This window comes from Lepisosteus platostomus, chromosome 6, assembly GCF_059453375.1.
Source record: "Lepisosteus platostomus isolate fLepPlt1 chromosome 6, fLepPlt1.hap1, whole genome shotgun sequence".
NCBI lineage: Eukaryota > Metazoa > Chordata > Actinopteri > Semionotiformes > Lepisosteidae > Lepisosteus > Lepisosteus platostomus.
In genome coordinates, this window is record NC_142616.1 from 3,121,711 (window position 1) to 3,146,798 (window position 25,088).

Here is a 25,088-nt window from a genome sequence, read left to right on the forward strand (position 1 = left end):
CAGGTTGGCGGCGGCAGCGGTGGCGATGCAACCGTATAATCTATCATTTTAGAGCAGCAGAGCACTAGGCACAAGCACTCGTGTTGTTCATCTTGACAGAATATTCCATTCATTTCAAGGTATTTTTATACAGTGCCTTTCACAACAAGGTTGCCCCCAGGTGCTTAACATAGCAAGTGACCCTACATGCGTGAACACAGAACAGAAAAGACCAGGAGACAACGGAGGAGAGGAACCACAAACCCCTCAGTAAGGAGAGAAAAAATCCTCTGGGGGTCCAAGGTCAACTGGCTGCCCAAACCCTCTGGGCATGCTAACATTATAGAATTAAAAAAGAAAGAAATGAATGAGGGTATTAATCCAGCCATCATGTCTTCTGTGTGTCAGTACTCCATGCAGATCTCTGTGGACCAGTAAATCCTCCTAAACGACAGCTATATCCACGATGTCCCTCTTGGATCCATGGCAGTGATGCAGCATCCAGCTCAGATGGTGCCCAGCCTGGGTGCCATCCAGACGTGGGGAGGAGAATAGGATAGTCTGGTCAGAACAGATGTATCTGCCTGGTGGGCCAACACAGAGACATACAATGGCCTGTACAGCAGCACCAGCAGCCATGGCTGCAGCAGGCTATGATGTCAGGTGTGAGGAGGCGAAGCTGCAGTCATGGGTCTTCAGTCTGGATCTGAGGACAGATTGACTCGCAGGTACAGGCTATGATGTCAGCTGTGAGTAGACTAGGCTGCAGTCATGGGTCTTCAGTCTGGATCTGAGGACAGATTGACTCGCAGGTACAGGCTATGATGTCAGCTGAGAGTAGACTAGGCTGCAGTCATGGGTCTTCAGTCTGGATCTGAGGACAGATTGACTCGCAGGTACAGGCTATGATGTCAGCTGTGAGTAGACTAGGCTGCAGTCATGGGTCTTCAGTCTGGATCTGAGGACAGATTGACCCGCAGGTACAGGCTATGATGTCAGCTGTGAGTAGACTAGGCTGCAGTAGTAGGTCTTCAGTCTGAATCTGAGGACAGATTGACTCGTAGGTACAGGCTATGATGTCAGCTGTGAGTAGACTAGGCTGCAGTCATGGGTCTTCAGTCTGGATCTGAGGACAGATTGACCCGCAGGTACAGGCGATGGACGCTGCGCATGGGGCCGCCCGGAGATCATCCGCCGAGCTGTCGCCGAGCGATTTCGTTCAGCTGCGTTTGTCTTCCGGCCGGTTTAATAACCCGCTGTTCTCGCCCAGACGGCGACCCGGGGAATTGAAACGCCGCCGATACTTCCAGCCACACCTCGGCCCTCTTACAGAGCCGCACAGGGGTCCTCACAGACGACACCCCCCCGACGGGCAGGCACGGCAGCGGAAGAGGCAGAAGCCCGAGTCCAGCGAGACCGCGTCTCAGAGCGCGTCTCCCCCACCACACCCCCGGCCCGCCTGGTCCTCCAGCACGGTTCCCCCTCCCTCCCCGCTCAGTGCCGGTCCTCGGTGTGAGCCGCTGTGTCGCGCTACGCCTAGTTCCTCGTCCCAGCGGCCGTGGGAGGGGTGAATCGCGCAGGCGGCCGAGATAGATAGATAGATAGAGGAGACTTTATTGATCCCGTAGGGACATTGATGTGTTACAGCAGGCCAGCCCAAGACAAGCAAAAACAGACATCGGAGTAGTTATAAAACAAAAGAACACTAAATAAATAAAAATGAATAAATACATAGGTGTGTGCAAAATGTGCTGATCATAGTCGCTATAAAAACAATAACATATGTGCAATGTGCATAGCTTTATACAGACTGAGTGTCCAAAAAGTCCAATGGAGCACCATGCTGTCCATAGACGAGCAGATGAAGGGCTGACAGTCCTCGCCTGGGGCAGCGTTATACACCCTGACAGCCGCCGGGAGGAGAGACCTGCGGAAACGTTCCCTTGAACACCGCAGCTGGAGCAGTCTGGTGCTAAAGGTGCTCCGCTGCCCAGTAACAGTCCCATGAAGCGGAGGAGAGGCGTCGTTCATGATGGCTGTGAGCTTGGTCAGCATTCTCCTCTCGGCCACCACCTCCATGAGTACTGTAACACTTCGGGGGTCAGGCGGGCGCCCCTGTCGCATCAGGTCGGCCCCCCACCATCAGGGGCTCAAACCCGGGACTCCCGCATCACTCAACAAGGACCCAGCCCGGTGAGCCAAAGAGAGATCTTTTTACAGCCCAGTAGCTGTAGTCCTGCTATCACAGGGAAGGGCGGCGACGTCACCGCTCTGGTAAGCCGGCTCTTACACACCCTGATGGCCGTATGCGTTACACTCTCCCCCACTTAACTCGCCGTCCCCGGCGAAGGGCTATCCCATCCCACTGCTGACACCAATGTAATGCAACAGGGGCTCAGGCGGGCGCCAGCTGTACTAGTCAAAAAAAAAAGACGGCTCGTGGAGGTTCTGCGTCAACTACCGCAAGCTGAACGAGGTCACCCGGAAAGATTCCTACCCCCTGCCGAGGATAGATGACGCCCTGGACTACATCACCGGGTCGACCTGGTTCAGCTCCCTGGACCCCCGCTGCGGCTACTGGCAGGTACCGCTCGCTCCCGATGCTCGCCTGAAGACGGCCTTTTCCATCGGCCAGGGCCTCTGGCAGTTTACTGTCATGCCCTTTGACCCGTGCAATGCCCCGGCGACGTTCGAGAGGCTGATGGAGAGGGTGCTGGCATCGGTCCCGCGGAACCAGTGTGTGCTGTATCAGGACGATCTGCTGGTTCATGCACGGAGTTTCGACCAGGCCTTGACGAACCTCCAGGCGGTGCTGGCCTGCATCCGCCGTGCTGGCCTGAGGCTCAACCCCCGCAAGTGCGAGCTCCTGCGGCGGGAGGTGACCTTCCTGGGTCATGTCGTTGGACCGCGAGGGATGGCTACAGACCCAGGTAAGGTCGCTGCAGTGAGGGGCTGGCAGCTCTCTGGGGTTCCTACCGGAGGTTCGTCCGGGACTTTGCCAGCATCGCTGCCCCGCTGCACCGCCTCACCAACAAGGGCCGACCCGATGCGGCAAGGGCACCCGCCTGAACCCCGTTGCGCTACAGTACATACGAGTACAGCAAGTGGGGCTACCGTGCTGCTGAGGAGCGGGGGAAAACCCTTTTTGGTTTAGGATAAGGATGGACTGCGCTCTGCAACGGGATTGATTTTTTTGTTGTGACTTGTTATTTTTGTATATTAATAAAAAATGCCTTATTCCTCTCTGCTGCTTTGTGGTTACGGACTCTTGGTTCTCTCCTTCGACCACGGCTTCAGGATCACAGCTTGGCTTCGGTTCCTCTCTCCCTGGTTTGGGGGGTCACTGGCTTCCCCTGCGGACGTGGGCTTGTTTGGCGGTGCAGATCTCCTGCAGGGTCACTCCTCCGGCTCCCGCGAGTGGGTTCGTTGGCCGGATCTCTGACGGGCGGTCCGGAACGGTGACGGCAGGAGGTCTTGATCCCTGTTGTACAGCAGGGTCACTGAGCGGGGAAAAAGCGCACCTTGTCGACGGTCCTCTGTGTTTCGCCAGGTCGTGTGCGTAGCCTTTTGGACACTGGCTGTGGCGACAGGGGGCTGAGCCGACACGCAGCGAGTCGGGTCGCTCAGAGGATCGGGAGACGAGCTTGTCAGACGCTGCAGCTTTTTTCTTTAATAAAAAGCCCTCAGAGGCGCTCGTTCAAATTCTGTGCCGTGAAGCGGGGCGAGTGGAAATATTTCACGCCAGGTCCCCCGCCGTCAGAATCTAAACCACTGTTTGTTCTACTGCGGGAAGGTCATGGCTCATCTTTTTAAACAGTCGAGCTGTTGTCATCGATCCGCGGATCTTCGCAGTCACGGCCACGCCGCGGATCGCCACGGCAGCGCCGCGCACGCCGGCGTTAAAGCCCGTCAAACGTGTGTCGGTCCCGCGTGTTGCGGCGCGGAGGCAGACGTTCAGAACCGCCCTGTGCGAGAGGTCTCGGGTCGGGTCTCGTTCAGAAGGTGGCGGCGGGTGTCGGTCGCTGTGAGAAATGGGGGGTTTATAACCTCGCAAATCATCACACGTAGTGAAGAGAAGCTGTGCCGGCGGTGTAACGCCCTCATCGACACCCCTGACGCGCACCTGAGCGACAGGCCGCCTGTGGAGACCCCCACAATCTCACACACGGACGCGCAGGAAACGGGGACGCGCACCCCGGACGACGCTCCCGCCCGTGTCGAAGAAAACTCGTCTCTCGATCGGGGGAGGTGGGGTCAGGAGGCGGGACCCGGTGCGGGGCTCACCCCGGTGGAGTCTGGGCGGGAGATCGACTGGGTCCCAGAACAGTGTGGGGCCAAGAGCGAGAGGAGCAGCCGGGCTCTGAAACGAGGGCGAGGAGTCGGCAGCCGAAAGGTAATCCAGCCGATAGAAGAGAAGAGTAACTGGTTTCAGAGACGAGTAACTGGTTTCAGAGCTCAGGGAGAGAGAGAGGGGGGTGTGAACAGGGTGCGGGGGTCGTTCAGCGTGACTGGAGCTCGTGGGCATGGCGGGGCGCTTGCGTGCTCGTGGGCGGGTCGTGACGGGGGGGGGGGGCACTCGAGTCCTTGATCCGTGCGCGCGGGGAAGACGCCACCAGGCAGATCGGAGAGCAGCCTCTCGCACAGATCTGTGGGTAACCTCTCCCCCGCGGTGGGAAAGGCGCTGGGTTTCACACAGATCTCCACATTCGGAGTTGTGTTTCTCTCTCTCTCTACACAACACTTCTCTGTGACTGACCACGTTCTTCTTCAGAAGCGATTTTACCTTGTTGACAGAGACAAGGGAGTAAACAGGAGAGGTGGAGTAAACAGAGGTGGAGTAAACAGGAGAGGTGGATGTTCACACTCTTCCTCACCCCTCACGCTCACGACAAACGAGGCTGGGAGTGTTGTGGCGAAGCGTGTTTCGAGGATTTGGCGTGTAAATGCATTGAGGGGCGTTTTCAGAAACCGTACTTTCGTGTCGCGCAGTGGCAAGGGGGTCCTGACGACTGCCTGGTAATCCCACAGCTCGTAGATGAAAAGATGGAGGTGGAACTAACTAATCAGGGTGGTACAGTAATGAGCATGACCGTACAAGCTCTGGACACCGGCTTGATCGATGCTCCGAACTTTCTCCCCCCGTGACCAGCAGCCGGGGGGCTCCCAGGGGCCAGGGGGCGTTTTCCAACCCTGAGGGACACAGCGGACAAGCGGGAAGAGGCAGGACCGGCGCCCGCTCCGGATCTCGAGGGTGGGAAGGACACGCTGCCCGGCGAGGAAGACGGGTTTGTGGGACGGGCTGAGGAGTGCAAGGGGACGTGTGTTTCACTCTCTGGGTGAACTGGAACGTCACTGTGTGGGGGGGAGGGGTGCAATTCTTCACATTCTTAGCAGCCGTCTAACAGCTCCCACCTCTCAACAGCCCAGCTGCAGCTCCTTCAGCAGATCACCTGTACCGGCAACACGGGCTTCAGCAGATCTCCTTTACTGGCTACACGGGCTTCAGCAGATCTCCTGTACCAGCTACACGGGCTTCAGCAGATCTAAGAGGTTTGTTCCAGGCTGAAAGGAGAAGAGAGAAAACAGAATGTTTCGGCTGTGGAGCATCTTCGGGTGTGAGAAAGACAGGGCGGTCAGAAAAGGTAATGGTCTTTTTATCTTTGCTGCCTGCAGTTTGTCTTTGAGGACACATCAAGGAAGTTAAGGAATTTCTACAGGTAACAGCTCTTCTTCCTTTTATCAGCTGTGAACTGCACACCTGAAGGAGCGTTAAAGCCCATCAAACGTGTTTCGGTTTCTCTCTCTACACAACACTTCGCTGTGACTGACCACGTTCCTCTTCAGAAGCGATTTTACCTTGTTTACAGAGACAAGGGAGTAAACAGGAAGTGTGAAATGAGCTAGAGGCTCTGCGATTGTGGCACTAATGTCAAAGTCAAGTAACGCCCTTGAATTGTCCGTTGACACTGCTGCTGAGCAGGGCAGGCAGAGGAGCGAACAGTCACTGTAGTACAGGCTGAAAAGAGGTGGATGTTCACACTCTTCCTCACCCCTCACGCTCACGACAAACGAGGCTGGGAGTGTTGTGGCGAAGCGTGTTCCGAGGATGTTGCGTGTAAATGTATTCTTCAGCAGATCTCCTGTACTGGCAACACGGGCTTCAGCGGATCACCTGTATCGGCTACACGGGCTTCAGCAGATCTCCTGTACCAGCTACACGGGCTTCAGCAGATCTCCTGTACTGGCTCCCCAGACACAAAACTGTCACTGTATTCGGCTCACCGCACTCCTGGGACACCCTGGACACATTGCAGCTCTGTGAATGTCGCCGCTGCCGCCTCAGGTCGATCCCCCCACCGCTGGGGACTCGAACCCGGGCCTCCGGCGGCGCTCCACAGGGACCCAGCCAGCTGAGCTAGAGGGCAGATCTCCCCTTGACGAGGGGTCGACCTGCGAGTGTTTGGATGAAAAGGCAGCCTGCGCCACCTGCCAACGCGCTGAAGACGCGGCGGGGAAGCCACAGCGGTCTCCTGCGCGAGCGCTGCGCTTGTGCCGGTGAAAGTAACTTCCCTGCTGCTCTCGTTCCCGAGATATAACGTCTAACGATTGACGTCTGACCTGGCACTGACGAGTGAGACCGGTCCGGTTCCCCTATGAGGTTGTGGGGGGGCTGAGTGACGTCACGACCCCGAACGACAGCAGCGCCGACGCCACCTTCAACAGCACACGAGCGCAGCGCTGACGAAGGAGGAGGGGGGTTTCTTCATTTGTGCTGTCTGCAGGGGGGTGGGGGGGGCAGCTTCCCGGCGCTCGAACCCGACCGTGTCGACTGTGGCGGGTAAGGCCTGCGCGAGGCGTGTCCCAGCGCTCGGGTGACCCCGTTTCGATCAGGGGATGATGCCCTGTGCCCTCCTGGTCCGGCGCTGAGGGGGAAAGCAAGCAGTGTCCCCCCCGGCGCGCTCCCCGCGGTCCTCCGGCAGGGGCTCGTCTCCCAGACGCTTCCCGGCTGTGTCCGCCAGGGGAGAGCTCTCCGCTCCGGAAGTCGGGCTGAAGAGGCTGCTTGGGGATTGGCCCGCCCGTGAACAGAGAGAGACAGGAAGACACACGGTGTCGTGTTCACAGGCGAAGGGGGTTTGAGGGAACGCTCCTGCTGACTGCCATTTTGGCCTGCACCTACACAAACGCGCACACACACACACACACACACACACACACACACACACACACACGCACACACGCACAGGGACAGGTTAGAGTGCTACACACACACACAGGGTTAGAGAGAGAGGGGGGTACGGAGAGAGAGACCGTCATGCTTTCAGATGAAATGACACCTGCTCGTTTCGATCTGTCTTTATTTCGAGAGCGATGGCGTTTTAAACTGCTCGATGCCCACCAGCACGCAGTGGGGCTTGTCATGCAAGACCGTGACGAATTCGCCATCCACGCCTTTGAAAGGCACGCAACGCAGAAGCGGCGCCTAGACGTCGCCTATGAACTGGTGTTCTAGGATTTCTGTGTATAGACACGCCTGGTGATAAACCCGCCCGTCATATTGACAGGATGGGGCGATTTTACTCTTCCGCCACCTGATCTGGGACCCAGCACCCTCGTCAGAGGGTCATGCTTGTACATAAGAAACCGGGTATCCCTCCCAACAACCCCCACAGCCCGGCTCATGGGGTGGTCTTTTCCAGAGCCCGGGAGGGGACCATCGGTAGGAAAAAAAAGTGAAATATCGAGGGAACGATTTACACAGTGTGCGCACGAAAAGGCTAAATCGTTCCCTCGTTTTCTCTCAAAATAACGTTTTCTAACTCTGCCCTTCGCAAGGACAGGTGCGGCACTAGCAGTGAAAGAGAGCTGCAGTCCTCACTAGGAAGTCCAAGAGTACAGGAGCTACAGTGCCCTAATAACTCCTCCCCGAACCAGAATAAAACTTCATCAGTTCATCTCTCTCCATTATCCCAATCTACAGCAGTGTCAGACAGTTCGGCTTTATTGCACTGATATAAAGACACAGTAACGCGTTTGATAGTTTTTGATACTGTATGTTGTAATATGCTTTGATATTTCCTTTTCCTGTGCATTCATTGTGCAGGGAAACTTCAGTGACCGTATGATTTTCCTTGCCGTTGGCTGCAAGTTTTCATACACAGTTTCAATTTCCTCAAGGGCTTTGCTGAGGGGAGCGAGTACACTTTCCCACTGTTCGATAACATAAGCAGGCTCTTGAATAAGGGTTTTGTGAGCCAGTTCTTGCAGAATTTGTTCAATGTTGTGTGCATTTGGCATTCTTCGGCAGCTGTAGCTGTCCAAGATTTCCAGTAATTCATCTTGGTCAGAACTGTTGAAGTCTCTGCGACAACATTCCAAGGTATAACGGTCAGATTCTGAGACATACTTTACTTTAGAAAATTGTCAACAAGATCACTCTTCACATATCCAAGAGCTGCCTGTTCCAAGATTACAGGAGCAAGCTTGATGGGCAAATACTTCTCTTTCTGCCAACCAAAAGAAATAATTTTACCTATATTTTTTTGCCATAGTCATGTAGGAGAAATGGTATCTTGAAAGTGCTGCCTGTTGTACATTGTTCATAGAATTCATGCCAGAATTCAGAGAGGCAATCTCTGAGAACGCCTCCATCATCATATCCATTCTCATACTGCCCATTTGGTAGTAGAAGCTTTACTTGAATTTCTGATTGAGTATATGAAAGGCGTTCATCAGTGAAATGTTCAATAAGCTCAGATAGTATCTGGCTGCGATGGACAACAAGGATTTTTTTGTCTGGTTCCCTGAGTTCTTGTGCCAGAGGCAAAGTGTCTTCTAGACTTTGTTCTCCCATCTCAGAGAGGTCTCCATTGAAAATTGTAATGATATTGCTATCCTCCACATTTTCCCCAGTAAACATGGTAGAACTTTGCTGAGCTAAACTGGAATCGTCTGTGACATCTGCAGGATGAAATTGTGCCACGTCATCACTGCCTAAGTTCAAATCATTTCCAGTATTTCCGACATAGATGACATCTAATGTTTCTAATTCCAATGCTGGATCAATCAGTGAGTCTGTAGAGGGAAAATCCTGTGTGTTTTCCTGCGAGGGACCTGCAGTGTTTGATTCTTGCTGTGTCTCCACACCACCACTGTCATGTTTCTTTTTGGTTGACTGATAGAACCTCATGACAGTTAACTTTGAGGCTTCATATAGAGCTCCCACTGTACTGTCCTCATCTAAGGAAACGTCTTGATAATTTGTCAGATCCACCTCAAACTCAGAAATATTTCCATGTGCATTCTTTCCATCTGGGAAAAACAAACGTATTGCCTCCGCTATGAGGTCTTTTTTTTCCAGTGCTTTGAAACACTTAACTTTCGTGTTCCACCACCCTTTTTGGTTCTCACCTGGATAAAGCCTCCTTCTCCTTCCTCATACAGCATCCAGCCCAACTCCACTTTCCTTACTTTCCTCTGTGTGTTCACCTCTTGATGATGAGCGATGTTTTCTGGATGCTTACACTTTTTTCTTTTATTCAGTTTTGACTTCAGTCTATCAAAAAGCTTTGATTTCCTACTGTTGGGCTCTTTTTCGTGTCTCCTACAATATCCCATCACTGCCAATCTGCCTCCATAAGACGGCAAATAATCCCTCATCTGTTCATCTGTCATTAACATCAGGACACTGGCATCAATCTAAAAATGAAGAGTGTATTATCAATTTTCAGTTTCAAAATACCATACTTAAAGCATCATTTTATGTGGATCAATATGCTGATACTGGTTTAAGGAAAAAGTCCATTCGGGATTGTGGAGGTACTGTATGAAGTGAAAAAATCTACAATACGTGAAAATATCAATATACTGTACAGTACTGTGCAGAAGTCAGAGACCACCCTTGCATTTATTTAATTTCCAGTTCAAACAGCCATTCAGTGCAAATTATTTAGTTTTTGGTGTCAGAAAATAATGCAAGAAACATATATTTGACAGAAGAGTACACTAAATATAATATCAAATCTATCAGTATTTAATTTGCCCACTCTTTACTTTTGTGCACCCTTCTGGCACTGTAAGTCTTCCATCCGTCCAATCAAACAAGTTACAGCTGTGTCCTCCCAACACAAGTTGATCCCAAAACTGTCACTGACATTATATTAGAACACTTTCCATTAAAAGTGACACTAACATTCAAACAACTACCCAAACACACCATAGCTGCCTTGCACATGTCTTTGTCATGTGCATCTGAAATGGCAAGAGGCGATATTTCTGATGAGATTAGCTATAAAGATAGTTCACTTGCATTAGGAAAATATAAGCCAAAGGAAAATAAGTGAAAAACAAGTTTCCAAAACTGGAGATAAAAATTACTACAATATATAGAGAAAATGGGACTCCTAACAATCGTGCAAGGCCTGGTAGACCACTGAGAACATCACCATCACATAGACAGAAGTTAACGTTTAGATCACTCTTGCATCAGATCTGAAAAAAAATCCACAAGTGTTTCTGTCAATACTTCCATTGTAAGAAGACAACACAATGCTATGGGTCTGAAGGGATGTGTATCTGTCAACAAGTCACTATTTGAAAAGGAAATAGACAAAAGAGAAGAAAATTTGCCCTAGAACACCAAAACTGGACACTTGAGATAAGTAAGGTTTTATGGACGATGAGTTACAGAGTGGATTTGGATTTGAACCAGCAGAAGCAGAAAATACAACCAACTTCTAAGACTGAACTTTGGAGGTGTTTACAGGAAGCATGAAAAAATATCCCAGTGGATTTATTTGAAAAACTCAAAGAAAGTCTCCTGTAAATAATGGAAGCTGTAATAAAGACAAAGGGTGGACACGCTAAACAATGAAAGATCTGACATGATATTTAGTTGTGGATGCTTTTGTGTAATTTTGTGTTAAATATATGTTTCCTGGAATAATTCCTGACATTGAAAAATAAATCAATTGCACTTAATGACCGTTTTGACTGGAAATTAAATAAGCGAAAGGGTGGTCTCTGACTTTTCACAGTACTGAAAGTGCTGTTAATATCTACAGTAGGTCAGTGGGAGTTAGTTATAATAGACATGAACACATTCATTCTGTTAACTACCTTTTCTTCCTTCATTTTTTCGATAGTGGACTCTGGAATGTCCCTCTCCCTGAGGAAATCGATAAGATCCTCCATCCTGCAATTGTGGCCTAGGAAGCACACATGGGACAGTGGTGCAGCATTGATTAGTTAGCAGAGTGTAATTACCTAGCCTCCTGTTTGCCCAGACTCCAACAGTATGCATTACAGTACATTTAGAAGTAGTCCAGGACAGGCAACGATGACCAACACTCGCCACACATTTGCATTCACAGGGTGCACATACAGTAGGTCACACCCCAAGGGTATGTGAATGACAAATGTAGAGCAGGCTTTTCAATTTAATCTGACTTGTCACATACAGTATGCATACACAGGCAGCACCTCACTCAACTAATCACTGTCTATAGAACAGCCGGTGAGCCTGAGCTCAAAGATACAGATTTGAAACAGTCTAAACTCTGCAGAAAGTTATATCTCCTGAAAGAGGGTTGGTCAATACTAACCTAGTGACTAGTTTTAACCTACTCGACCTTGTAATCATCTTAAGAGCAGCTAACTTATCAAAAAGTTACAGAAAGCTGAATCAAACCACTGCTGTAAAAACATGTTCTGTAAACCAAAAATTGATATAACTAAGTTTTGGAATTGTTACCAAACGCACACGAATGTCTTCAGTATGATCACGGCTGTTTTGTGCGTGTCACTTGGTAATTTACAGCCTTAGGAAGCCGAAAAGACCGGATGGAGGGTTTGTAAAAATGAGACCGTTGTGCCTATCAAAGTCCGGCTCGGGAGACACACGGGCCGCTCCCATGGCAAGACGTTTGCGACAGTTAAATGTCGCCTGATCATGTTTAGTAAACATAAACATGCTTGTGATCCTGGTATGTTTCTGAGAGATACGCAATCACAGAATTGTATCCGAGCAATTAGACGGAGAGATACTGGGGTTTGGCCAAGTACATTATTGGAAGGATATTGAAAATAAATAAGCATATCAAATCTCTTAACGTACAAAGGGGGAGAGTAAACCAAAATAATAAAAGACGTTCCCTTTAATGTATGTCTGTATTGTTACGGGTTTCATTAATTGTATCGAAGCAAATTTATGTTTTGATCGTGAATAGGCGACCCCAGATTGACTCGCGTAGAAGCTCATAGCACCATCCTCGCTCATATGTGTCCAAAGCTGTGTTACTGTGCTGAAATAGCTGCTGGTAAAGTGTTTGCAGGAGCTGCCTTGTACAAACGGGCGAAACCCCCACAAGAGTATAGGCCTACTGTTAGTTTTGCCTCATTAATTAGGTCGCACTTGGAAAGGTTAAATCGATCAACCAAAACCACCCAAGTAGCTCTTGCATATTATTTTTTTTTACTTAGCTACGTTAGTCTATGTACAATTTACGCAGACGTTATTTAAGTCTGTGAATTGCATGAAGGTATCAGTAGAATGTGGCGCTGTACCTGGATTGAATTGTGAACAGAAGATTTCCAACGCCAGATGAGCAACCTACTGTACTTTCATTGCTGGCGCCAGAAGTGACGTCAAAACTGTGAGACTTGAAGTCGCAATTCTGAGTTGCTAAATCGCAATTCTGAGATACCATAGCGCGTTTTTTTTTACTCCCTGGCGGAAACGGGCTTCCATAGTATGCAGAGCCAGGGAGACGGCATCATCCACTGATGTGTTGTTCTGGTAGGCGAACTGCAAGGGGTCCAGGGACTCTGTGATGGAGGAGTTGATGTGTGACAACACCAGCTTCTCCAGGCATTTCATCACCACGGATGTTAATGGTGGTGATGAAACACCACCAACATTGTTTTTACCACATTGTAGTCATAGAGAAATTTTAGTCAAGCGGTTTAATTTATGTGCATAATAAAATGTATTTCTAAGAGAATATTTAACAGCTCTAAGTTCGATACTCATTTTGTCAACAGTGTTTTCCCGCGGTACAGCACTGCGTCACGAAGCGAACAATTTTTAATTGTAGCGCGTTTTGTTCCAATACAGAGGAACTAAAATAAGCGAAATGAAATATATTTATATATTCTACATGCCAAAGTTTCACAAATAATCCCTCAGATAATGATGTTGAATACACAAACTGCCAAAGCAGTGCAGTAATCTTCCGGTGCAGTCTCTCGTGTTTTGGGTTAGTTTATATATATTAAACACAGCTGAACACAACCGCAGGAATGAGTTTAACTTCACTTCTTACTAGAAAAGCAGGTCTGTCGCCATATTCTAACCCGCTTGCTCTAGGGAGCGTCTCACAATTACCACACTAACCAGCGCTCAAGGGAGTGTGTTAAAACTACCTCTCACGACACAGTCCCTCTGTGGACAGAGAATCGTCCACATGAAATATCCAAACGGCAGGACAGAACACAAGACTGACACGGAGCCCAAGTTTCTGTCCGTGAAGAAAAAAACTCGCCGCTACCAACAAACTTTTGGGCTTCATATGAAGGAAAACGGAGCTTTCACTGGCCCATTACCAAACTTCATTGGGAAATAAAATAAAGAAAAGACTAGAAAGAAGCATCCACTTTTCCCTGGATCACGATCAGAGATCAAATAAAACGTCTCTCACAAACCACCACAGTAAAAATAAACCCCAAACGAACATAAAATACCGAATATAGTCATGTATCCCTGTATTAAAGGGAGCCGGGTATTAGACTGGCTGGAGCTGCTCACAGACACAGCGCTGGTGATAAACTACAACTCCCATAACCACCCTGAGCCACTTCCTGTCTGCGTCACAGTCCCTATACCTCCTGGCTGTGGTGACGTCAGCGGGTCCCTCCCCGTTCTGGCAGCTTCACAGTCACCGGCGCGCGCAGGAGAGACTCACACGGGATTTCATTTTTAAAAGTTTATTTTCTCAAAAATTAGAAAAAAAACACAGCAGGGTTTCCAGAGATATTTACAAGTCAGGAGTACAGCAGGCTGGTAGCGCTTTATCTCGCCCTCTCTCGTACATGTTATTTTCCCCCGTTTAAATGTATTATAGTAAATAAAACAATTTAAACACAACATCATCTACAATTACTACTATATTTCTGACCTCATCTCACTGCCCGTCAGTAAACCCGTCTCCCAGTGTGAGCAGTGGACAGAGAGCTGGGAGAGAGTCAGCCTGTGTTCATGAGTCAGTGACGGGTTTAATCTCCACACTGACAGCAGGCAGCAGCTCAAGGTCTTTATCTGAATCCCCAGTCCAGAAGACAGGATAGATCTTCTCCCCCTGAGTGAAGACCATGTCAGTGAAAGTGTAGACATGAGCTCTGGACTCCACTGTGTAAAAGGAGACCTTCCTCTCCTCAATATCCACACACACCCCCAGCTTCCTGGGCCGCTTACTGAGGGGCAGAGGGGTCACAGGGGCAGTGAGAGCAGAGAAAGGGTGAGACTCCAGACACCAGTAACCCCACTGGGGAGAGAAGCTGAACCTCCCTTTCCTCTTTGCAGACTCTCTGGTCACTCCTATTGTCCACCAGTCATTCACCTCCACCTCCCAGTAGTGTCTCCCTGAGGTGAAGGCCTCCCTGCTCACGACACAGGGATAGAGATCAAACCTGTGAGGATTGTCGGAGAGACTCTTCCTCTGTCCCCGTCTCACTCTCTTCCCATCCTCAGACAGGCTGAGCTCACAGTGAGCTGTATCAGGGTCCAGAGTCACAGCAGCTGGGGAATAAAACACAAACATCACAACAGGCTCCTGCCGATCACAGTCCAACTCAACTCCATCAGACTGTGAAATGTCTTTGTCCCCAAACACACCGAGAGAGAAACACCAGTCAATTACTAATGACTGCTCTTCCCTTCCAGAGAAACGACATCTTCTTCACTGTTTCACTAGTGTTACACATGGGAGTGATCCCCAATATCCTCTAAATACAAACATGTCATGTTTCATCTTGTTTCGATGAAACTTTATTTTCTTAAACGACATTATTAATAAACACAGGACCGACCGGACTGCAGGAGAAACTACAGCCCGACCACTCGCTTTCAAACACTTCACAACCCACCACAACGACCTGTATACTGTAAGAAACTGGACAGCCTGTCTGTTAAACCGGTTTATTTCAAATCCCAGTTCAGCAGCTCGTTCATCTTCTCTGAGACCATTTTCCTGACGACGCAGAATAAAAAAGTGCTGAATTCAAAGACTGTGTAATGCAAGTTTTTACAGAAAAAATATAATGGAAAAAGCAAAACCTTGTTCAGATATAAGAAAGCCTTCCCACTTACTTTGAAAATGCGAAGAAATATCCAAAGTGTTCAATTTAAAGCAGAAATAACACATCCAGAAATCCGGAGAGAAAGACGAGAGAAACAGAGGCGCTCATACTGACTTCAGACTGCTCGCGCTCACTGTCCGCCTCTCTGATTGGGCACACCAGCTGTCAATCAGTGAGCTCTGACCACTGAGAGACGGGGGCGGGGCTTATACATGCCCAGAGCGAATGGGGGTTTTCATCGATTCAATTCAAGAAGCTTTTTTCGCATGACTAATGAATATTGACTTAATACTCTCCTCATACTTAATACTTCAGTGTAAACTCTTAATATTTAATACTGAGTTAATACTCCCCTTTGCCTGTCTGCCTGTCAATCTAGTGAAGATCAAAGATATTCTTATCAGCTCTTGTTTTCTGACTCCTGGAGCCTAGAAAGGCTGACACAGTCACCTACATGAAATTATAAAAACACCAGCAGCCATATCACTCTGCAACTCACAACTGGCAGCCCACTGCAGCTCAGCAGGTGTGAGCCCGGTCAGTACCTGGATGGGAGACTTCCTGGAAAAAACTAAGGCTGCTGCTGGAAGAGGTGTGAGTGGGGCCAACAGGGGGTGCTCACCCTGCAGTCTATGTGGGTCCTAATTCCCCAGTATAGCGATGGGGACATGATACTGTAAACAGGCGCTGTCCTGTGGATGAGACTTAAACCCCAGGTCCTGTGTGGTCATTAAAAATCCCAGGGTGTTTCTTGAAAAGAGAAGGGGTGTAACCCTGGTGTCCTGGCCAAACTTCTGCCTGGCTTTTACCCATCATGGCCTCCTAATAACCCCCCTCTCTGAACTGGCTTCATCACTCTGCTCTCCTTCCCAATGAGAGCTGGTGTGTGGGGAGTGTTCTGGCACACTATGGCTGCAGTCGCATCATCCAGGTGGGGCTACACACTGGTGGTGGTGGAGGGGAGTCCCCATTACCTGTAAAGTGCTATATAAGTGTAAGCAATTATTATTAATACCTGAATTCATTTCTGGGCTCAGAGCGCCTTTATTTCAGTGATGAGAGAGGTCGCCCTCTTCTGGACACTGCAACTCTGAAGCCATCGTGACAACATCTTAAACTGATATTTCACACTTATTCTGTGTAGAACAGGACACAGTGTCAAACACTGATTTACTCCACAGGAGAGTCTATCAGTCTGGAAACACAGACACCCTCTAGATCACTCCTGTTTGAAACGAGGTCCCCAATATCGCAGGCAAACACCCCAATACACACTCACTCTGGTGGGACTAGTGAAATAATATTGACACTCCAGTGTCATTCTTAGTGAAACACACCACTGGGTCTCTTAATGACCAGGACCATGTGAGAACACCAGCTGGGCTGAAGAGAAAGACCCCGAAGTTATTACCCCTGGCCAGTAAGAGGAGCCCTACAGCCCCAGTAAATAACCCTCTTAAACTAACCATGAGCACCTGACTCTGATGAGCACCTGACCAACAATAAAGACATTTTTATTTTGGCAGGATATCAAGAACAAATGATGTTGGGTTTTCCTATCGCTCTGTTTGTTCAGACAGATCAAGTCCTGACTGTTTCTTCCTGCTGACCCATCAGCCTGGTTGACATGTGAAGAGAAGCAGCCATTTCTCAGACAAGAGAGAGGCCTACAGGCCCCAGAGGAGCCCCTGTACCAGAGTCACACTGCTGCCTCTCACAAGAGGCTGTGTGTCTGTGAAGCTGCAGGGGAAGAGCACTGTCATCATACCATCATTATTCTGAGACTGGCTGTGCTCCTGAATATTCCAGTTATTCACAAATCCAGGGTCTCAGACTCTGACACATTCTGACAGATGGAGAATGGCAAAGGGCTGTGGCAAGACGGACTTCCCAAGGAATTCTACACCTGCTTCTGGGACACCCCAGTGGCAGACCTGGTGGAGGTGGAACAAGAGCTGTTCCATCAGCAAAAAGCTTGGACACAGGATGAGGGAAGGTGTCATCTCTCAGCACTTCAGGAGGGGTTCAAAAGATGCTCTGCATGGACATCAAGATCGTGTCCAAGCTACTGGCCATTAGACTGAGGACCGCCCTGCCCCACTTCATCAACAGTGACCAGACATGTGGGGTGGGAGGGTGATAAGTCAGCTGGAACTTCCAGCTCACCAGAGATGCCATCACCTGGGCCGAGGACCAGAACGTGCCCATGATGGTGGTGAGCCTGGACCAGGAGAAAGCCTTCGACACAGTAAACCACAGCTATCTGTTCAGAGGGCTGGAGCACTTCAGATTCTGAGAAAGTTTCAGTTGCTGGACAGAGATACTGTACTCTGAAGTGGGCAGTAGGGTCAACATGAACAGACATCTTTGGGATTTCATCCCCCAGGAATCTGGAGTAGGACAAGGGTGTCCTCATTCACCTCTTCTCTATGTTCTCATTACAGAGCTGTAGGCAGAGGCACAGGGGAAGTCCTCAAGATCTCCCAGTACACATAACGCTGTTCCTGATTACAGACAGGGGATTGCAGAGTGGGCTGCAGGTTAGGGAGCAGCCCACTCTTTGGACCCTGGAGGGACAGGAACATGCCGCCAGAAGGTCTCAAGCTTTGCATGGAGCCCCTAATGATACTGGTGGTTTCATTCCAGAGCCGGGACAACAAGAACATAAACTGGACAGAGAGGACCGTCAAGGTCAACGTGTAACTGGGCCTGTGGAAGACTCGCACGCTGACTCTCATGGGGAAAGTGAGGGTGCTGAAGGCAGACACCCTGCTGGCTTTAGCTGACCTGGTCGTGAATGAAGCATCTGATCCGGTGTCATGCCCTCTGCAGCCAAAGGGCGCTCCTACTCTGTCCTGTCCCCAGTTCATTGTGCTTTGCTGTCCTTCCAGTGTCTCTGTCTCTGGGGATATATATGTCCAGGTATCTCATTCCCCTTCGCTCATCATTGAAGTTCGGATGTCCTGAGACCCGCCCAGCACCAGGTCGCCCCACGTCCGCTGCCTGAGGACATTGGTTTCTATACGACTCCTGAACAGCTGAGCCCAGGCTAACCCCTGTTCCACCACTACGCATAGGGTCTTTTTCACTCTCCTGCCTCTCCACGATTTGTCCCTTCCGACATCCATGACAGAATGCTGAGCCTCCTACTGACCCTGCGAGCGGCGCTTTTTTGTTTTTCCGCAGTTTTTTTTCCTCTGGGCTTTTTTTTTCCCTCAGCTCTCCTATTCTAATCGCGAGATTCTTTTTCCGACTCCTGTGCCTGTGAGCAGGCCGTGTGCCTGGCTTTCCTCGGGTTGTCCACTCCGATATCAGTGATAGAATGTTGAATGTGCCTATTGCCCAGTCTGTGGTATTTTACCCGGGTTTTTGTCCTTTTGTTTGTTTCTGCCTGGTGTTTTGCTTTTTTCACTTCCTGGTTTCCCCTTCTCTCTGGTCCCCCTGTCCCCTGTGTTGTAGAACTCTTGGTTCCTATCTGTTTATTGTGGTTTGTTACCCTGGTCTCCCAGGTTTATTTCTGTCGTTGTTTGTGCTTGTTTACTTGTCTTTGTTTGTTTTATGTCTCCGGAGCACTACCCCGGCCCCCCCTTCCGCTACCCAATAAAGGTTTCTACCCTGGAGGAGGGGGTAGCTCTCAGCCGTGGACTCCCAGAGGTTTCCTTTCAGTTAAATGAGGTTTTCCCTCCCCCCAGTGCTGTGCAGCTCGCTTATTTGTATGGGCGTCAGGAGCCGCCCATGAAGGGGAGGGGGTACTGTCATGGCCTCTGCAGCCAGAGGGAGCTCCTACTCTGTCCTGTCCCTAGTTTCCTGTGCTTTGCTATCATTCTAGTGTCTCTCTCTCTGGGAATATATATTTCCGGGTCTCTCATTCCCCTTCGCTCACCATTGACGTTCGGATGTCCTGAGACCCGCCTAGCACCAGGTCGCCCCACGTCCGCTGCCTGAGAGCTTTGGTTTCTATATGTCTCCTGAACTGCTGAACTGTTTCATCAGAGCACTGGACAGGACTGAGAGCTGAAGAAAACCCAGAAAAACCTGTTCTTTAGTGCTCCTTTTGAGAAATGGACAATCACAGTTTCAAAGCCAGGACAGCAGCCAGTGGTTACACCCAGGAGGCTTGGAGGGGCTCTTATTGTGTGAACCAGCCTCACTGACCACTTGCAAAATAGAATGATTGATAATGGACAATCACTCTTTTTGAGACGATTTAAATTCTGTAGAAGAGTTGTTGTCAGAATAGTATTCTCTGTAAGCACTGTGCACTGCACATTGATGTAATAAAGTGCATTTTCTTAAATAAACTACACCCACTGGAACTTCTGTGTCCATCTGTGTGTTTGACACAGTGTGTCTCTGATCCACACAGAGTGACTGTCTGCAAGCTTGACTTTCTGAATTCAGACGTGTATCAGCATGTATCAGAGTGTGAATCAGTGTGTGTGTCAGAGTGTGTATCAGTTTCTGTATCACTGTTCCTGCTGTGTGTTTGAGCTCCAGGTATATTTCAGAGGGGATCTGTTGTGAAAACAGACTCACAGTGGAAAAGCTGTGCTATGGACCCGGGCTCTGGAGTCAGCAGACTGTAGACTTCAATCACTGGGGAGACACACAGAGAAATGTCTCATCAGGGCTTCAGTAACAGAGTATCAGGAATAACATGTTCTACTGGACTGGGACTGTAGCCCCTATTAAAACATTCCTGTTAAACTATATACAGCACAATATAACAACACACTTACTGTCATAAAGATTTGTGAGACTGGAGATTTTAAGATATTTCACCTAGAATTTGAATCATTGACTGATAAGCTGCTCTGATAAATACAGTCACTGCACAAAAAATCCATTGACAATATAAGAGAGAAACAGGAAATATATAAGCTGTCCAGAAAGACATCAGTGTGTTTCCCTACTAACCTGTTGTGGAAATCTTTCTTGATTCCTTCTTGCAGAGATCCTCCAGTCGCTCTTTCAGGCCAGAGACAGCTCTCCTCACTGCCTCAGGAGAGAAGTGTGAACGGACAGGGACACTGGGTGAGTCTCCAGCTCCAGGGGGGACACATACAGACTGGAAATTCTGCAGCAGGGAAGAAAGAGGAGTTTCCAATCAAACACAGCACACATTCCTGGGGAGAAGCCAGGAGCAGCTCTGTGTGAGAGACACCCTTCTGTACTGCAGAGTCACAGAGCAGTGATGTTACCTGGAGGAAATGGATGTGATCCTCTGTGTGTGAGAGCTGGTTCAGCTCAGAGTCTCTCCTTTTCAGCTCAGCGATTTCCTTCTCCAGTTGCTCTAGAAGTCCTTCAGCCTGACTCACTGTAGCCCTCTCTTGAGCTCTGATCAGCTCTGTGACCTCAGAGCGTGTTCTCTCAATGGAGCGGATCAGCTCAGTAAAGATCCTGTCAGTGTCCTGTACTGCTGTGCGTGCAGAGCTCTGAGGGAGGAGACACACACTGGATTATTACACAGGAAAACACTCAAACTACATTATGCTGTATGCTCTGTTTCCAAAGGGTACTGTCCAGTGTCCAGCTGTGGAAATGTGTGTCTGTGTGTCCACTCCTCTGATGAATACCCACTCTGAGTGACTCCACAGCCTGTCTCAGCTCCTGCAGCTTCTTCTCTCTCTCCTGGAGTCTCTGCTGGGTTTGTGTCTGTGTCTCCCCCAGCTGCTTCTGTGGAGAAACAGAGACACTCAGGACATTTCTGCTGTAAGAGAATCACATCACAGAGACACCCCTTAGAGTCACCCTGGGAAATCCACACTCTGTATCCCTGATGTCTTATCCACACGAGATGTGTTTCCTGGTCCTGTCTGACATGCTCCTGTTTCATGTCTAATCTACACCGGCAGCGTGTGCAGCGCAGCAGACACCTGACACCTGGGTCTGCACATCTGTATGTGAGGTGAAATGTAAAAAGAAGATAATTGTGTTTCAAATGATATATAAAACATCATCTAGAGATAGTTCAGGTGGGGAGCTGCGTCAGCATGCGTAGGCTGCAAAGGAACAAGCAATAGGTTTATTCCATACTGAAAAAAAGAAGAAAGAGAACACAACGTTTCGGCCGTGGAGCCTTCTCACACCTGAAGAAGAATAAACCTATTACTTGTTCCTTCATGATCTAGAGATTTCAGATTTCATTCATCTCAATATACACTAGTGTCCTGACTGCTCTCGGCATCTCAAAACAGAGGACTACAGCAGTGCTGATGAGCCTTGTTGCCACTAGTTTCTCTGAGTGGTCAGAGGAGACCCTGTGGCTGACATGCTTGACCGCTGGATGAGGTTCTGGACCAGGCAGACCCTGTGTCCGACCACATCTCACATCCTGTCTGCTTCTGGGAAAATTCAGATCATTTCAGAGGACAAAAGGAAACATGTTCTGTGTCAGATTGACTCCAGCAGAGCCCAGCGTGAGCCTTATATTTAATAAAGCAGGTGAAGGTATTATACCACAGTTCACTGGTTTATATGTCTGAGATCCACCACCTGCCTATTAGATCCCCTTCCCAGCACTTTATTTCAATCCTGTTTCTCTGCTTTCTGCCGCATAGTCCTCAGTATAATAAATGAATCCTTGAGCACTGATGTGGTACCAGTGGCTTCACAACTGCTGCTGTTACCCCTGTGTGAGAAAGAGAATCATGGCTCTGGACAGCCTGAACAACTTTCACCCTCTCTCCAACTTTCATACCCTTTCATTACCTTTTCATGCAGAAAGTTTACAGTGTGCTGTTAGATTTCAGGTATAAAATCCTCTTTGAACTCCAATATGGTTTCAGACAACCTCACAGCACAGAAAGTGCCCTGGTCAAAGTCACTAACGATCTTCTAACGGCTTCTGATTCTCGTTCTCTTTCTGTCCTCATTCTTACTGAGCTCAGTGCTGCTTTCGACACTGTCAGCCATGACCTCTCACTTTCTTGTCTTGAGACTGTGTTTGGAGTTTCTGACACTGCTCTTCAATGGTTCCAGTCTTACTTCACTGATCACTTTCACTTTGTCTATCTTGGTGATTGTAGCTCTGAAATTGGACTCATTAAGTCTGGTCTTCCTCAGGGGTTGACACTGGGCCCCTACCCTTCAGCATGTATGAGTTCTGATGATACTCAAATCTGCAGTACAGTCTGTCCATACTAAACCGACACTGACATGTCTCTGCTCTAATTGCTTCTCTGACATAAACACATGGATGACTCACAATTTCCTTCATTTAAACTGCGACAAGACAGAAGTCATGTTTCTTGGCACACCAATGCAGTATCCTTATCTGTGGATGACACTGTACTGGAGTCACAGTCAAAATTGAACAACTTGGGGGCGATATCTGATCCAGGATGACATATTCAACAAATTATCAAAACATCATTCTTCCACCTCAGAAATACTGCCAAGCTGCGTCCTATGTTATATCTAATTGTTGCTGAAAAGCTGGTCAACTCTTTCATCTTTACTCATATTGACTACAGTAACGCTCCACTCGCTGGGGTATCTAAACCCACACTGAACAAACTTCAGTATGTCCAGAATATGACAGCCAGAATTCTGACCAGGTCTAGTGCAAGTGATCACATTACTCCTGTCCTGGAGTCCCTGCACTGGCTTCCTTTCAGGTTTCAAGTTGACTTCAAAGTCCTCATGATCCCCTAAAAGTCTCTGCATGGCTCGACACCTCAGTACCTGTCAGAGTTACTATCATCCTACTCCCCACCTCACAACCTTCACTCTTCTAATTCTGGTCTCCTGTCTGTCCCCCAAGCCAGCACTCTGGGTGACAGGGCTTCTCCTGCTGCAGCCCAGAGCTCTGGAATTGTATCCCTATGGATATCATAGAGTCACCTTCCCTGAGCTCTTTCAAATCCAGACTCACAATCTTCTGTTTCAGAAGGGTTTTAATTTAACTGGGTCTGTTTCTGCTTCTTTGCTTTTATACTGTTTTCCAAAACCCCCTTCTACCTTCTACCTTTTGTGTTCTGTAAAGTGCTTTGAGAAGCCATTTTAAATCTATCATATAAAAATAGAGTTTATTATTATAAATAATAATACTATTGTGCTGAAAAAAAAAAGCAGGACATCATTAATGAGGGTGCAGTCTGTTCTAGAGGTGTTGAGTGTGCTGTGAAGTTGTACGGTGCTACATGAGGACAGTAAAGAGGGAAACAGTGAAGGAGAGGAGGAGGAGATAATGAACAACAGACAGAAGAACAGGAGACACTTCAGAGACACAACAGTGTGGATCACAGCTGAGTACATGAGCAGGACTCAACAGTGGAGATCCAGCATTACAGATACAGTAAATACAGTCCAGAGATCACTTAAAGCCCCCAAATATCCTAAATATCCTTTTTACATTTTGTACTAGACACTAAACATTTTGTACCTGTTTCTCTGTCCTTCCTGCTGCAGCTGAGACAGTATCATGGCCTCTGTGTTCATCCAGTAGACAGAGATAACAAACACACTTCTGGTCAGTACGGCAATAGACCTCCAGCAGTTTGTCATGAGTGGAGCAGACCTTCTCCTGCAGTTGTCCTGTGGCATCAGCCAGCTCCTGTCTGTGTCCAGGGTGGAGCTCATTGTGTAGATTGAGGTGAGTCTGACAGTAAGAGGCCAGACACACCAGACAGGATTTCACAGCTCCCCTCTGTCTCCCAGTGCAGACATCACACAGCACATCTCCAGGGCCAGCAGGACTGTGAGCAGGAGGAGGACCACTGAGCCCTGTCTCCTTCAGTTTCTCCACCACTTCAGTCAGGATGGTGTTTCTGTGAAGATCAGGTCTTGGGGTGAAGGTCTGTCTGCACTGGGGGCAGCTGTAGATCCCAGTCTGATCTTCCTGATCCCAGCAGTTCTTAATACAGCCCTTACAGTAACTGTGTCCACAGAGCAGAGTCACTGGATCCTTCAGCAAATCCAGACACACTGAGCAGCTGAACTGGTCCTGAGAAAATGGAAAAGTGCCTTCTGCCATTTTTCTGAGAAGTAAAAACTGCACAGAGAGGAGCAGTAGAGACGGAGCTGCAGTGAGGCTGTTTCTAGTGAAACGAAACTGATCTCTGAGTTTCACTTCCTGGATCTGCACAGAGCTGCAGGGGTGTGATTATTAGGGGGTGTGGTTGTTAGGGGTGTGATTAGGGTTGTCAGGGGGTGTGGTTTAGAACTGCAGTTATGAAACGGCTTTGGTGGTTGTTGTTTGGGGAAGGTGTGGTGTTGTAAGAGATGTGACTTACTGTGTCATTTCGGACTGACAGAAAGAAGTTTTTTTAATAAACGTCGATGTCAGTAGCTGCTCAGGTGAAGTCAATCCAGTTGTTTGTGTTCCCAATAATCAAAACAATAAAATACTAACTCGCTCACACAGCATGAGAAGATCAGAGCATGATGGTGACAGACAAGAGGAGGCCAGCTGGCCCATCCAGCTGTTTAATCGTTGGGAGTTATTTGGCTCCAGGATCTCCTCCAGCTGTGTTGTGACAGAGGGGTGTCACAGCTCCACATGGTGCAGAGGATTTCACTGTCCGGGTGTGAGCTCTTACTGCGAGCAGTCCAGCCTGCTGTGTCTCTCTCTCCAGGCCAGTGAGCCCAGCCTGCTGTCTGGCTCTGCCCTGCAGCGTGTGGGCCAGCAGGGTACGTCCAGGGCTTCGTGCTTCACCTGCGCAGTGACCCCCCTGTGAGCCACACAGACCTGCGGAGCGCTGCAGAGAGTCACGAGCCCATCTCTCCCCCGAGAGACGCTAGAGGAGCAGATGGAC

The 25,088-nt window shown here is 48.9% G+C and overlaps 1 protein-coding gene and 1 pseudogene across 2 annotated transcripts; both read right to left on the minus strand.

Moving 5' to 3' along the window:
• Nucleotides 1–8,245: 8,245 nt before the first annotated feature.
• LOC148659618 (uncharacterized) lies at nucleotides 8,246–13,287 on the minus strand (annotated as a pseudogene). The gene is made up of 2 exons (XR_015939304.1): nucleotides 11,095–13,287; nucleotides 8,246–9,675 (listed from the first exon to the last, which is right to left on the minus strand). The product of XR_015939304.1 is annotated as an uncharacterized LOC148659618 (transcript).
• A 656-nt stretch (nucleotides 13,288–13,943) lies between these two features.
• LOC148659619 (E3 ubiquitin-protein ligase TRIM39-like) lies at nucleotides 13,944–24,564 on the minus strand. Its single transcript, XM_088633858.1, has 6 exons — nucleotides 23,717–24,564; nucleotides 20,911–21,006; nucleotides 20,532–20,765; nucleotides 20,248–20,407; nucleotides 19,867–19,926; nucleotides 13,944–14,770 (listed from the first exon to the last, which is right to left on the minus strand). The coding sequence occupies exons 1-6, from the start codon at nucleotides 24,305–24,307 to the stop codon at nucleotides 14,229–14,231; spliced, it is 1,683 nt and encodes a 560-aa protein (XP_088489984.1). The 5' UTR covers nucleotides 24,308–24,564; the 3' UTR covers nucleotides 13,944–14,228.
• Nucleotides 24,565–25,088: the final 524 nt, after the last annotated feature.